General features: G+C 64.9%; 1 protein-coding gene across 2 annotated transcripts; it reads right to left on the bottom strand.

Moving 5' to 3' along the window:
• Positions 1–2297: 2297 nt before the first annotated feature.
• MUC1 (mucin 1, cell surface associated) lies at positions 2298–14183 on the bottom strand. Of its 2 annotated transcripts, XM_048828584.2 has the most exons (7): positions 13994–14183; positions 10831–11972; positions 10246–10319; positions 8820–8965; positions 8209–8333; positions 7940–8086; positions 2298–3106 (listed from the first exon to the last, which is right to left on the bottom strand). In XM_048828584.2, the coding sequence occupies exons 1-7, from the start codon at positions 14058–14060 to the stop codon at positions 3044–3046; spliced, it is 1764 nt and encodes a 587-aa protein (XP_048684541.2). In that variant the 5' UTR covers positions 14061–14183; the 3' UTR covers positions 2298–3043. The 2 variants fall into 2 exon arrangements, with proteins under 2 accessions (XP_048684541.2, XP_074978894.1); XM_075122793.1 differs by lacking the exon at positions 7940–8086.
• Between the last annotated feature and the right edge of the window lie 935 nt (positions 14184–15118).

Below are 15118 nucleotides of genomic sequence, written 5' to 3'. Positions count from 1 at the left end.
TCTGGCACCTTCAGCACCCCTGGGTCACACTGTGAGCTCCCTGCAGAGAGCTCACCTGAGTTTGACACCTGGGGAGACTTGCACCCCAACTTCCTGACTCTGCAGCGACTCTCAGCCAGTGGGGTAACAGCAGGAGGATTATCTGGTGTGTGGACACAGCACAGAGCGGCCTTAGTTACCACAGAGAAGAGAAATGACAGGTTTCAGAGTAACAGCCGTGTTAGTCTGTATTCGCAAAAAGAAAAGGAGTACTTGTGGCACCTTAGAGACTAACCAATTTATGTCTCTGTGTATATAATGTCTTCTGCAGTTTCCACAGTATGCATCCGATGAAGTGAGCTGTAGCTCACGAAAGCTCATGCTCAAATAAATTGGTTCGTCTCTAAGGTGCCACAAGTACTCCTTTTCTTTTAGAAAAGAGAAAGTTACAGCAAAGTCCAGCTGGGTCAGTCCAGAGCCCTCTCACCCCTCTTCAGCCCCAGTCCAGAGGCTTCTCCAGCCTCCAGCAGCCCACAGGTAAGAGCCCCACCTGGCCCCTCGCCAGTCCTTTGTCCCCCATCCGGTCACACCCACCTGGCTCCTAAGGGCGGGGGAGGGGCATCCAGGGTCTTTTTTTTGCTAGGTGCCAAGAGTCCCAGCAATTACAGTGGCCATTGTCCTCTGGGACTTTCCATGGGCCCCCAGGCAGCTCGGGGTGAGTCACGCCTGTGTCTCTGTGTCTCTGCAAAGAGCCAACAACTATTCCACCCCACAACTAGTTACCCATATACCACATGGGGGAAACTGAGAAACACAATATTCATCCAATATATTATGCCCAATTCCCACGCCGTCACAGGCTTCTCCATCATCCCGCCATCCTAGGGGACCGAATGGCTAGGCAGCAGTTCTGCGGAAAAGGACCTAGGGGTGACAGTGGACGAGAAACTGGATATGAGTCAGCAGTGTGCCATTGTTGCCAAGAAGGCCAATGGCATTTTGGGATGTATAAGTAGGGGCATAGCGAGCAGATCGAGGGACGTGATCGTTCCCCTCTATTCGACATTGGTGAGGCCTCATCTGGAGTACTGTGTCCAGTTTTGGGCCCCACACTACAGGAAGGATGTGGATAGATTGGAGAGAGTCCAGCGAAGGGCAACAAAAATGATTAGGGGTCTGGAACACATGACTTATGAGGAGAGGCTGAGGAAGCTGGGATTGTTTAGCCTGCAGAAGAGAAGAATGAGGGGGGATTTGATAGCTGCTTTCAACTACCTGAAAGGGGGTTCCAAAGAGGATGGCTCTAGACTGTTCTCAATGGTATCAGATGACAGAACGAGGAGTAATGGTCTCAAGCTGCAGTGGGGGAGGTTTAGATTGGATATTAGGAAAAACTTTTTCACTAGGAGGGTGGTGAAACACTGGAATGCGTTACCTAGGGAGGTGGTGGAATCTCCTTCCTTAGAAATTTTTAAGGTCAGCCTTGACAAATCCCTGGCTGGGATGATTTAACTGGGAATTGGTCCTGCTTCGAGCAGGGGGTTGGACTAGATGACCTTCTGGGGTCCCTTCCAACCCTTATATTCTATGATTCTATGATTCTATTCTATGATCCTGACTGCTTGTGGGCGGAATTAGCTTCAAAACACGCCACGGGACAGCGGCATTTCCTGCTTCCTCCTCCCCATAGAGGGGCCAGAAGGAGTTCACGGACCCCAGGGCGTGGTCATGGCCGTGGGCTCCAGCCCCTCCTGGGTGCACTCCATATCAACAGACTGGGGTCAGGCCCTCCCTGGGGCAGCAGGGGTTTGGGGCTGTAGCTGCAGCTTTCCTGAGTCAGGAGCCAAGGAGCCCAGTAACCCACCTCTGAGGGTGGGGTGGGGGAGCTAAGGGGCCCAGGGACCTGAGGCTCTGGCTGGGGTGGTGCTGCCTGGCCCTGTGCCCTGGGCCTAGCCCCACAGTCAGTTCCTTACATAACTATTCACTTTTGTTTCCTTGTTTTCTGGCGTTTCTGTGTTTGCCCAGTGCCTTGCCCAGCCCTTCCCATGAGTTTCAGCTTGTCCCAGGCTGGGCCCCTGGACACACCTCTGCACACAGCCAAAGGGAGGAGGGCAGTGGCAGGCGGTTTCTCCCCGTCACACGCGGTGAGCCAGTAAGAAATGGCACTAAAGGACGGCTCCGCCATAGGCCCCGATCCCCAGCAAGAGCCCCTGAGAACTCCAGCGGCCCTGCAGAACGAGAGCTCAGGGCAGCCACAGCTCCACCCTTCCGAAGCAGAAGCCCGAGAGGTGCAGGAGAAAACCAGGCTAGAGCCTGACTCATCACAGATCCCTTTATTGTGCATCCCTATAAATACAGACCTTCCCAAGGACATTGTGACCCCTCCTCCCCCCGTCACGGCGGGGCGGCCATCACAGAACAGTGTGGTTAGAGATCACAGGTACAAAAACAGCCCCAGGCCAGTGGTGCAGGCCAACGTGACCCCTGGAACCAGTACACTGGGGGCCTTGTGGCCAGATACGGCATTTGGCAAGTGATTGGGGGCAGGAGGTGCTTGGAGCTGGGGGGAGTAGGGGAGGTTCTTCCCTCGCATTGTTCATCCAGTTCCTTCATGTGTTCGGACGCTCGCTCCCATCTCCTGGGAACAGGCGAGAGCTGGGCCAGAGAGGGCCCCCCAGGGCAGTGGGGCAGGGGAACAGCCCATACGCAGCTCGGGGCAGTATGCGGGGGGGCTCCCCTGGGGAGTCCCTGTCATATTCCCTGCACTGCCCAGGCTGGTTGGTGGGGGAATATATAGGGCAGCCCCTTTACCCTCCCCCATTAGGAATTTGCCCCATTAGTGCTCACCCCACATGGCCCAATCAGAGCTGGAGCAGCTCCCCCTCCCACAGGGCTGGGGGTTGCAGGGTGGAGGGGGCCGTCACCCCCTCCCCACCCTGGCCCACTGTGAATCCAACCCTCTCTCCCACAGTGCAGTCGCCCTGCCCGGCACCCTGGAGTCCAGCTGCAGGAAGCACGCGGCGATGCTGGGAGCTCTGCTCCCGCCGGTCCTTGGGGTGGCCCCCTAGAGATTCTCTGACGTGGCAGGGTTGGCGTAGAAGGCGTTGGTGCCGTTGCCGGTGGCGATCTGGGAGGAAGCAGAGGGGATGGGGTTAGAGCCAGGCTGGGCCAATCCACCGTTACCTGGCAACAGGACCCCCAACCAGGCAACCACCACGTACCCCGTCGGCATGGAAACCGGGGCTCTGGGGCTGGGGAGGGGCTCAGTGGGCCGAGCCCTGGCGAACAGACCCCAGTCCCATTCGATCCCGGCTACCCCATCCCTGGCAGCAGGGAGAGACCTCAGGGACCGCACCAGCTCCGCCGCCCCACGGCAGCGTGGGGGGCACGTGATGGGGCTGGGGGAAGGTGACCCCACCCCAGAGCCCCGCAGGGCTGTGGCTGCCTCACGGGGTTAATGTTCAGAGCACCTGGCGCCGCAGGAGCAAGCGCTGGACTCCTGCCAGCAGCACCACAAACAGCCCAGTGTCTACTGTAAATATGGCTCTTGTCACGCGCCCAGCTCTGCCCCTCACTGCCCCCCACCCCGACCTGCACAGGCCTGCCCTGCCAGCGGGCCAGGGGTCCGGGCGGAGGGGGCACACCCTCCAGGCAACGCCAGCCCCTCCAAGGTGCCTAGGAGCTGGCTACGCGCCCCGCCTGTCCCGCCCCAGCTTCCCATGACTTGGCTCTTTTGTCTCTAGCCGGCGCAGAGGTAAATATTTACTCAGGCCTCAGGCCGGGTGTTTGAACAGCCTGAGCCACCGGCTGCAGAGCAGAGGAGCTGGAGCCAGCCCAGCGAGGAACAGGGACACAAACACCCACCGGGGCGGCTTCAGGGCCCAGCCCCCCAGGAACCTCACCGGGCAGCAGGGCTTCTCTGCCATGCCAAATGCACAGCCGGTGACAACAGGGACTGACGAGCCCCCAGCTGCCCACTCCTCCGAGCGCTGGCTCACGCCAGCTCCCAGCCCAGCCCAGGCGGCTCAGCTGGCGGGGCCCCCCGCAGACGCACCCCCCACCCCCTGCAGAGGGGCTGCAGGCTCTTGGTGCTGGCATCACTAGGCCCCTCACGCTGATAGTGCCCCCCAAGTCCTCCACCCCTGCACCGGCCTCGGCTCCCCGTCACTGAGCCCTGGCAGAGCTCCTGGCAGCCCCGGCGCGCCATGGCACCAGGCAGCTGTGCCGGGCCGGCGCCGGGGGCAGCGGGCAAGGGGGCAGGGGAGGCTGTTCAGTCACAGGGAGAGAAACGTGGAGCCGAGGAGGCACCAGCCACCCGCTAAGGGCTGCCGGGGCTCCATGGGGAGGCAAAACCAGAGCCTCACGTCCAGACTCCGCCTGCTCCCGCCCAGCCGCCCTCCCCGAGGGCACCTGCCACCCCGGGCTCAGCAGGGGCCTCGGCTGCCCTTCCACCGGTCAGCAGGGGCGTGAGAGCAACACTAACCCCCCGTCCCGGGGCAGGAGCAGGGCCGCCTGGGATCCATGGGCACGGTGCAGGAGGCAGAGCCCAGCCAGGCCGCCCCGGGCAAGGGGCCCAGCCAGCGCTGCCAAGGGGGCCATTTGTAGAGAGCCTTGTCTCAGAGCCAGGCATCGACCCACCTCCACCCCCCTCCCTGCCTGCCCCACCACCTCGCTCTGCGACCCCACCCCCTCCCTCCCTGCCCCACCACCTCACTCTGCGACCCCCACCCCCTCCCTGCCTACCCCACCACCTCGCTCTGCGACCACACCCCCTCCCTGCCTGCCCCACCACCTCGATCTGTGACCCCCTCCCCCTCCCTGCCTACCCCACCACCTCGCTCTGCGACCACACCCCATCCCACTACCCCACCCTCAACTTCACCCCCACTCCATCCCCCCTACCCACAGTGCCATCCTCTGACCCCACTCCCCTCCCTCCCTGCCCCACCACCTAGCTCTGCAACCCCCTCCCCCTCCCTGCCTGCCCCACCACCTCGCTCTGCGACCCCACCCCCCTCCCTGCCTGCCCCACCACCTCGCTCTGCGACCCCACCCCCTCCCTCCCTGCCCCACCACCTCACTCTGCGACCCCCTCCCCCTCCCTGCCTACCCCACCACCTCGCTCTGCGACCCCACCCCCCTCCCTGCCTGCCCCACCACCTCGCTCTGCGACCCCCTCCCCCTCCCTGCCTGCCCCACCACCTCGCTCTGCGACCCCCTCCCCCTCCCTGCCTGCCCCACCACCTCGCTCTGCGACCCCCTCCCCCTCCCTGCCTGCCCCACCACCTCGCTCTGCGACCCCCTCCCTCTCCCTGCCTGCCCCACCACCTCGCTCTGCACCCCACCCCCCTCCCTGCCTGCCCCACCACCTCGCTCTGCGACCCCCTCCCTCTCCCTGCCTGCCCCACCACCTCGCTCTGCGACCCCACCCCCCTCCCTGCCTGCCCCACCACCTCGCTCTGCGACCTCCTCCCCCTCCCTCCCTGCCCCACCACCTCGTTCTGTGACCCCCTCCCCCTCCCACCCTGCCCCACCACCTCGCTCTGCGACCCCACCCCCCTCCCTGCCTGCCCCACCACCTCGTTCTGTGACCCCTTCCCCCTCCCACCCTGCCCCACCACCTCGCTCTGCGACCCCACCCCCCTCCCTCCCTGCCCCACCACCTTGCTCTGCGACCCCCACCTCCATCTCTGCCCCACTACCCCACCCTCAACCTCATCCCCATTCTATCCCCCTACCCACAGTGCCATCCTCTGACCCCAACCTCCTCCCTCCCTGCCCTACCACTCCACCTCCTCTCCATCACCTCACCCTGCCCCTACCCCCACTACCAAAGCCACCCTCTGACCCCCCTCTCACTCCGTCCCCCCACCCACTGTTGCACCCTCTGATCCCAGCCCCACTCCAGGCCCCCGCCCCTCTGGAGCAAGGCAGGGGGCTCGTTCCCCACAGACAGCAGCAGGAGTCACAGAGTCCAGGTTGGACTGTCCCAGGCCGGCCGGCCCATGGTGACCATCTCGTCTGACCAGAGACCAGCCCGGAGTGAATTGCTGCCGAACTAGGGCCGAGCGTTCAGCAAACGCCCTGTCTGGCGCAGGACCTGCCGGGGCCAGAGAAGCCAGCGGGGCCGGGGCCTGGTCAGGGGTTACTCGCCCCCAGCCACACCTAACGCTCTTCCCAGGCTGAGGCGGAGGAGCCGGTCGGTGGCTCCTTCTTTCTCTCCCCAAACAGCCCTGCTGAGGGTCCCGCTGGAGCCGCGCCGAGCCCCCATGGGAATGGAGAGCGATGGGGCGGGGGTACGGACCATCCGAGCCCTGGTCCCAGGGCAGGCAGGGACAGGGGACGCTGGTGCTGCCCAGGACAGGACAGGCCATGGCAGGTACAGGACTGGCGGCCCCCAGAGACCTGGGCTGAGCCGTGGGGGCGGGGCGGGCAGAGCCATTAGCTGCTGGTTTCACATCAGCCAGGAGCTGCCCTGTTAGTGATTAACTCAGCGAGGGGGGCCGGGGTCAAGGTCAGAGGCTGCCCCACGGGACCTGGGCTGCAGCCACCTGACTGGGGAGAACAACACTTCCCCGGACTCTGGTCAGACCCATCCCCTGTCCCTCCAGGAACATGCACCCCCACACCACAGGACTACCCGCCAGGACCTCGCTCTATAATCCCCCAGACACCCCCCTGTTGCATCACCCGCAGGAACCACACCCCATAACCAAACCAAGACCATGCTCTATAATCCCACAGGATCACACCACATAACCCCCTCTCTACCCCAGGAACACCCCCCACATTGCATCACCCCAGCACATCCCCCCCCTCCCGACGAGCTGTTGTGACAAAGTGGGACTGTTCTTAATGTTTCCTCTGAATAGTGTGGGGGTGCCTCAGTTTCCCCTGTGCAGTTCTTAAGTATCTAGCTGGTGGGGTAAGGGGGTATGATTGTTGCAGAGCCCTAGAGGGCAGGTGTGTGCAGGGGTCTGGACACAGACAATGGCCAACACCCTGTTTCCTGGCAACTGATGGCCTGGGCCCTTCCCCCTGCAAGGTGAGAGCTAAAGGGTTGGAGAACAAAGGAATCCAGTGACCTCCTGACCCGGGAAAGGGACAAAGCCCAGAGGAGGAGGGGCTGGAGGGAGTTTCAGTTTGGGGCTGGCTGGGACATGGAGTGAAGTGCAGAAGTGGTTGTCTGGCTCACTGCCCCCCAAAATGGACCCGGCTGAGGGTTCCGGTTCTCTGCACTTACAAGCTCTGTGTTAGACCATGTTCCTGTCATCTAATAAACCCTCTGTTTTACTGGCTGGGTGAGAGTCACGTCTGACTGCGGAGTTGGGGGGCAGGACCCTCTGGCTTCCCCAGGACCCCGACTGAGTGGAGTGGCTGTGGGAAGCGCACGGAGGGGCAGAGGAGGCTGAATGCTCCGAGGTCAGACCCAGGGAGGTGGAAGCTGTGTGAGCTGCGTGTCCTGAAGACAGGCTGCTCACAGAAAGGCGACTGCCCCAGAGTCCTGACTGGCTTCATGGGGAGCAGTTCCAGAGCATCGCCCAGGGACTCCGTGACAGCTGTATAGTGCAGCAGGGCCCCGTGCTTACATTCCTGGCTCTGGGATCCCCTTTGCCCTTCTCCCGGCCAGCTCTGTCCTGGGGGGTGCATTGCGTGGGACACAGTTAGGACCGTGGGAAGCACCGTGCCGCCATCATGCACTAGCCCCCCCACACCTCCGGGTTTGTGTTCTTCTCTCTGGTGAAATTTTCTGGGATGAGCTCACCAACACCCTTTTCCCCTCAAAACCTCCCCTCAGTGAGCAATGTGGGGGACATCCACCCCCAGCGTGTGCCTGGCAGGGGTGCCATGTACTGGGGGCCGGCGTCCGGGGTGCACCCAGGCAGTGTACGGGGACAGGCATTGGGGCACATGCTGGGCAAGGGGGCACCCCAGGGCAGGACCAGGCCCCGCTGCTTACGTCACTGTAGGGGTTCTGCTTCTTGCCAGGGGCGCTGAAGCGCCCGTGGGTGTGGTAGGTGGGGTACTCGCTCATGGGCTGGTATGAGGCCTGCGAGCTGAACATATCCAGCTTCCCACGGTTCCTCCTGCAGCACGAGCAGACGATCTAGAGGGGCGAGAGGAGGCTGGTGAGCGGGGGCGCGGAGGGGATGCAGGGGTCAGGCAGGGAGAAGGAGAGAGGCTGGAGGGGCCTGAGGCCGGAGGGATGGGCAGCGGGGGGGCACTCACCAGCAGGATGAAGAGGAGAATGCTCAGCACCAGCCCAATGCAGACCAGGACCAGCAGGGCGATGCCCCAGCCGGGCACCAGGGGTGCTGGCGCCGAGGTGGGCGAACTTGTTCCGATAAAACTGGCTGAAACACAAGTAGGAGCAGTCAGGGGCTGGGGAGGACCCGGAGGGGAGGGATCCCGTAGAGGGGCCCACGCCAGGGGACGCAGCTGGCCAGGCAGAAGAGCCAGGGAAAGGGGCTGGCCCAGGGGTGCTGGGAAGAGGCTGAGTTGATGGCCGGGGGCCCAGCCCCAGGGTCAGCGAGGACGGCTCTGAATGGGCACCCTGCCAGGGGGCCCAGAAACCCTCCCTCCCTCCCTGGGACAGATACAGGCTGGGCCGGGCTGGCAGGGCAGGGCAGGCACCCTCCACAGACACGCCCCAAAGCAGCCCAGCCAGGGGGCTCTGCTGGGAGCTGGAGGAGCCCCCGGGGGCAGCCCGGTCTCCACAGAGCTCTGCACAAGGGCCAAGGACACCAGCCCCCCTCAGCCATGGGCTGAGCCCCCCAGGACAGGGACCCCCGGACACGTGGCTGTGGCCACACTGTGGGGCCCGGCTGGAGCCTGCTCACCGCGGATACTGTCCAGCTGGAGCCCATCAAAGCTGTTATTCCTGCCCAGCCTTTGTCTCAGCTGCTGCTCAATGTCGGCGGCGCTGATGCTGGTGTCGTCGCTCACTCGGTACAGCAGGACGGACTCTGTCACCACCGAGCCCTGGCTGCCGAGCGTGCCGGAGAGGGGGCGTTAACTGGGTCTGGCCCCGGCCCTTCCCGTGCCCCTGCACCAGCTCCCCTATTCCCACCTGCCCCTGCTCCGGCTCCTCCATTCCCACCTGCCCCCGCACCAACCTCCCCTATTCCCACCTGCCCCTGCCCAACCCCCCCTATTCCCACCTGCCCCTGCCCCAACCCTGCCCTATTCCCACCTGCCCCCGCACCAACCTCCCCTATTCCCACCTGCCCCTGCTCCAACCCCCCCTATTCCCACCTGCCCCTGCTCCGGCTCCTCCATTCCCACCTGCCCCTGCACCAACCTCCCCTATTCCCACCTGCCCCCGCACCAACCTCCCCTATTCCCACCTGCCCCTGCTCCAACCCCCCCTATTCCCACCTGCCCCTGCTCCGGCTCCTCCATTCCCACCTGCCCCCGCACCAACCTCCCCTATTCCCACCTGCCCCTGCCCAACCCCCCCCTTCCCATCTGCCCCTGCACCAACCTCCCCTATTCCCACCTGCCCCTGCTCCGGTTCCTCCATTCCCACCAGCCCCCGCACAAACCTCCACTATTCCCACCTGCCTCTGCCCCAACCCTGCCCTTCCCACCTGTCCCTGCACCAGCTCCCCTATTCCCACCTGCCCCCGCACCAACCTCCCCTATTCCTACCTGCCCCTGCTCCGGCTCCTCCATTCGCACCTGCCCCTGCTCCGGCTCCTCCATTCCCACCTGCCCCCGCACCAACCTCCCCTATTCCCACCTGCCCCTGCTCCGGCTCCTCCATTCCCACCTGCCCCTGCCCAACCCCCCCCTTCCCATCTGCCCCTGCACCAACCTCCCCTATTCCCACCTGCCCCTGCACCAACCTCCCCTATTCCCACCAGCCCCTGCTCCGGCTCCTCCATTCCCACCAGCCCCCGCACAAACCTCCACTATTCCCACCTGCCTCTGCCCCAACCCTGCCCTTCCCACCTGTCCCTGCACCAACCTCCCCTATTCCCACCTGCCCCTGCACCAACCTCCCCTATTCCCACCTGCCCCTGCTCTGGCTCCTCCATTCCCACCTGCCCCTACCCCTGCCACAGCCCCCCAGGGCAGCACACCTGCCCAGCACGGCCTCAGGCAGCCAAAGCTCTGGGCTGCTCAGACATGTCCCCCCCAGGGTCACACGCTCACAGATTTAGCCTCTCTCTCCTCACCTTTCTCCCCCACCCCAACCCAGGAGGCAGCAGGCTGCCCCCTTCCCTGCCCACAGCTGGGGCAGCCCCATGGCACACACTGTACCTGAAACGCAGATCAGTCAATCCCAGGTAGTTCTGCCCATTCGGGCACGTTGGGCAGCCATAGATCTTGCCGTACTGTCAGAGACAGAGGGGAACAGGGTCACCGCCAGCACCCAGCCAGCTCGGGGAGGCTGGGAGCACCCAGCTTGGCGGATCTGCCCCGGCCCCTGCCAACCTTCCTTGTTCTTCTCTGTGCTCTTCGCTGGGGTGCAGGGGCACGGGGTGTCTCCCCACAGCTGGCTGGAGAGGGGCAGAGGGGCCCAGAGCCGAGGGCAGGGTCCCGGGGAGGGGGCTCCCCAGACAGGATTGAGGGTCTGTCCCTTCACTGCTCCAGGACAGGAGACTCTGGGGCTGAGGGGCCTGGTGCCCAGGGCTGGGCCGGGGGGTGGGGTGGGGGTGTCTCCCCTCCCTGCTCCATGGGGTCTCTGTGTGTGGAGCCCGAACGGCAGCAGCCACCAGAGGCCCGAAGGCTCACGGCAGCTCGATGGAGCTCCCCGCGAAGCCCCCAGCCTGGGGCTGGCAGCCACCCCCAGCTGGCAGGCCGGGGCAGGGTGCCGGGAGGGGAGGGAGGGGCTGCTGTGCTCACCATGATCTGGATAGTGACTTGCAACTTCAGGTAGTTAATGGAGTTGGGGTCGAGAAGAGAGTTGTCGAAGATCCTGTTCACAATGCGGAACAAGAGAGAGATTCGGATCACGACTGTCGTGGAGGGGCTCCGGGTTGAGGTCGTGTTGGTGCTGCCGGGGGGAGTGGTGTTTGCAATTTTGGTGGCGGTCACATCGCCAGGGACGGTCGTGTCGCCAGGAGGCCCGGGGGTAATCGTGTCACCGGGGAGTGTGGGTGTGGTTGTGTCACCGAGGGGGGCCGGGGTGGTCGTGTCACCGGGGAGTGTGGGGGTGGTTGTGTCACCGAGGGGGGCCGGGGTGGTTGTGTCACCGGGGAGTGTGGGTGTGGTTGTGTCACCAGGGGGTGCTGGGGTGGTTGTGTCACCGGGGAGTGTGGGGGTGGTTGTGTCACCGGGGGTAGTCGTGTCGCCAGGAGGCCCGGGGGTAATCGTGTCACCGGGGAGTGTGGGGATGGTCGTGTCACCGGGGAGTGTGGGGGTGGTTGTGTCACTGAGGGGGGCCGGGGTGGTTGTGTCACTGGGAGGCTCAGGGGTGGTTGTGTCACCGGGGGAAGTCATGTCACCGGGGAGTGTGGGGGTGGTTGTGTCACCGGGGAGTGTGGGTGTGGTTGTGTCACCAGGGGGTGCCGGGGTCGTTGTGTCGCCGGGAGGCTCAGGGGTGGTTGTGTTGCCAGGAGACCCAGGGGTGGTTGTGTCACCGGGAGGCTCAGGGGTGGTTGTGTCGCCAGGGGGTGCCAGGGTGGTTGTGTCACCAGGGGTAGTCGTATCGCCAGGAGGACTGGGGGTAGTCGTCTCGCTGGGAGGCCCGGGGGTAGTCGTGTCACCGGGGAGTGTGGGGGTGGTTGTGTCACCGAGGGGGGCCGGGGTGGTTGTGTCACTGGGAGGCTCAGGGGTGGTTGTGTCACCAGGGGTAGTCGTGTCACCAGGAGGCCCGGGGGTAGTCGTGTCACCGGGGAGTGTGGGTGTGGCTGTGTCACCGAGGGGGGCCGGGGTGGTTGTGTCACCGAGGGGGGCCAGGGTGGTTGTGTCCCCTTGGGGCATGGGGGTGGTCGTGTCGCTGGCGGGTGCCGTGCCGGCTGTGGCCGTGTTGGCGGTCGTGTTTCCTAGGAGAGAATCGGTCTATTCAGTTCAGAGAAAACAGAACAAAATGTGGGGTTCAAGTGAGGAGCAGAAACCCCCAGGGCCATCAGGCGCCCAGGAGTCAGGGGCAGTTATTTTACACAGCACGTGATGAGCCTGGGGAACTCACTGCCACAAGGTCCCAGCGAGGCCGAAAGCTCCCAGGGCTCAGCCAAGGCCTGGCCTGTCACAGGGACAAGGGGGGCAGCTGGTGACCCCGAGGGGATGAAGTGGCTCCTAGGCAGGGGTCAGACAAGGAGGGGGCACGTCACTGTTGCCTGGGGGTCCTGCAGGAGCCGGGGGTGGCCTGTGGGGACAGGTCCCGGGGCCGTGCTGATGATCCCCGTGCTGGTTGGATGGGAGCGACTGGAGCGCCTGGGGCCGCAGCCTGACAGATCGAGTCCCCCTCCCCCCCCCCGAACTCGGAGAGGGGCTGCGCTGCCGGGGCTCCAACACCCCGATGTGGGGTCTGACGTGGACCCCTACCAGCGACCCCTGGGCTCCAGCACAGCTCAGCCCCGCTGCGGATCAGGCACCTTCCCCGAGCCCCGTGTCTGGAGGCCGGACTCGGTGCGTGGAGCCGGGTGTCGGGAGCCCTTGGGGTCCCACCTGGAGCTGCCCGATGTCCCCCGTAGAGACAAGCCCTGCAGGGTCCCCGGGGAGCTGCCCCCACCCCTGGGTTCCCCGGAAAGCTCCCCAGACCTGTGTGCCCCGTGTGGCGCGAGCCGTGGGGCGGGCTGGGCTGGGCTCTGCCTCCCTCCTTTTCACAGATGGATGGGGCTGAGCCCCAGGGGCAGGGCCCTCCCTGCCCCTCCTGGCCTCTCCTCTGCCTGCTGGCACGCCCCAAGGCAGGGCTGCTGGAACAATTTGTACAGTGCGGGAGCTGAGAGCCATTGAAGCAAAGTTTAACCCTGTGTATGATGGAAACCACTTCAAGCCAAGGGGTGCGGCAGCCCCCAGCTGCCCTAGCTCCACACCTGTGCCCCCAGGCAGTGCGGGCAGCCGGGGCTCCAGCCCTGGAGTGCTGAGGCTCCGACCCCATCCTTCCTGGGCCTCGCACGTCCCGCTGCGGCGTCCCGCTGAGCAATTCCTGCCGCTAACACAGCAGCCCACCCCGATGCCGAGAGCCCGGCCGGCCAGTGAGCAGCACTGCCCCGCTCACAGGCGGCCCATGGGCCACGCAGTCCTGGGACTGATAAAGACGCCCTCGACCTGAGCCCGCAGCTGGGGCCTGTCCTGCAGCCAGCACCAGCCTGGGGCTAACATCCCCCCTTCTCTTGGGGCGCGTGTCCCGGCCTCCTGGCAGGTCACTCGGGGCGTGGGCTCCCTGCACTCTCAGGAAGGGACCCACATGCTGCCCCCGGGGGTCCTGGACCGGACGTTCCCTGCTGGGCTTCCCTGACTGGTCCTGGGCCGTTAGCACTGGGCTCAGCCAGACCGACACAGTCCAGACACACCTGCGTCAGCCCCTGGGGAGTGTCGGCCAATGGCTGTCGGCCAACGCCCTCCTGGGTCCCAACCCCGGGAGTTCCTGGGCACCGTCAGAAAGGGGCCCGGGGGAGGAGAAGGGGCTCCCCAAAGCACCCAGCCCAGGGGAGAGGGGACCCCATGAACACAGAGCCCTGGGTGGGGCTGCGCAGAGGGCACCCTAGGAACACTGGACCCTGGGGGGGGCTGGGCAGAGGGGACCCCAGTAACACTGGGCCCTTGTGCGGGAGCTGGGCAGAGGGGACCCCAAGAACACTGGGTGCTGCCCATTGTTCTCTGGGTCACTGCAGCATCTGGGACAATCAGGCCCCACTCGCCCATTGTCCCCCGTCGAGGGGCAGGTCAGTGGATCAAGGCAGCGGAACAGAGCTGGGCCCTGGGGCTGCCGGACCTGCTGAGCCATGGCCCCACCCCCATCTGAGCAGCCCAGTGCCCCGGGGTGGGTCTGAGCCGACTCCACAAGTGCTGCTCAGGCCCGATGGCCCCCTCCCAGCAGCTCCTGGAGACTAAGGCTCACCTGTGGCCAGCAGCAGCAGGACTAGACCCAGCCGCAGGGCATCTGTGCTCAGGCTTCTGGGCTTCATGGTGGCTGGTGGGGTCGGGGCTTGGCCCCAGGTGTCCCAGCACCGGGCTCTGTCTCTCTCTGCCTCGCCCGGTGGGGCTGCGCCTCCCGTTAGCCCACAGGGCTCTCGACAGTCCAGGAATCAGGAACTGGCAGCGGCTCTGGGGCTGGAGCTTTATAGCAGCACCTGCGAGCAGGTGTGGCCTCACCCAGCGGGCTGGGGACACTCCCAGGAGCTTGCTCCGTGTCACCCAGGTCTGTGCTGGTCTTGGGGCCCTGCCCTCCAGGGCACCCCCAGCCCTGGGGCCATGCCCCCACCTACCCCCAGCCCTACCTCACCTGCCCTCCCTAGATAGGAGATGGGTGTGGAAAGGTCACAGAACAAATCCCTGGATTGTCCCCAGCACAGGGGCTCGGTGAGGGCCAGGGGAGGGCCCCGAACTGGGGCTGGGGAGAGGCCCCCCTGGGTGGAGAATGGGGCAGAAGCCCCAGGCTGGAGGAACGTGTGGATCTGATTCCCCCGTCCCATCTGAGCACAGTCCTGGCCTTGTACCACAGCTCCAGAGGGGGTGAGAGGGAAACCAGGCCCAGAGATGGGGGTGAGGGGAGGGTCCCTGCAGCCCCTTGGCTCAGATACCTTGGGGCCTCGGTGCTGCTTGGCTGGCCGCCTAGTCCCCTCCCCAGCTCACACCCGGTGTGGGGTTAATCATTCCAGGCACCAGCTATTGTCTGGCCCTGGGCTCCCCTCATCTGCCCCAGATTCACCCATGCAGAATGCACATGGTGTAAGCCCCAGGGCATGCCCAGGTGGGCGCCCACCCTGCCGGGTGCCAGCAGCCCTCGCTCTGCTGGGCACCAGCGCCCCCCATCCCTCCCCACCCCAGTCTCCCACCTGCCATGGTTCTGGGACTGGAGTGACCGTGACTCTCCCTCTGCTGGCACTAGGGCCTCTGCCCCCTCCCTGCTTCTGCCCACGACCTGCCATCATGCCCCTTGCATCTGAGTCAGTGACCCAGGCCCAAGCCAAGGGCGCCCTGGGGAAGGGGAGCCCAGTGGCAGCAGTGAGTTCTGTGCTGAGCC

The sequence above is a fragment of the Caretta caretta genome, chromosome 24 (assembly GCF_965140235.1).
Source record: "Caretta caretta isolate rCarCar2 chromosome 24, rCarCar1.hap1, whole genome shotgun sequence".
NCBI classification, from domain to species: Eukaryota; Metazoa; Chordata; order Testudines; family Cheloniidae; genus Caretta; species Caretta caretta.
This window is presented reverse-complemented; position numbering and strand designations above follow the sequence as displayed.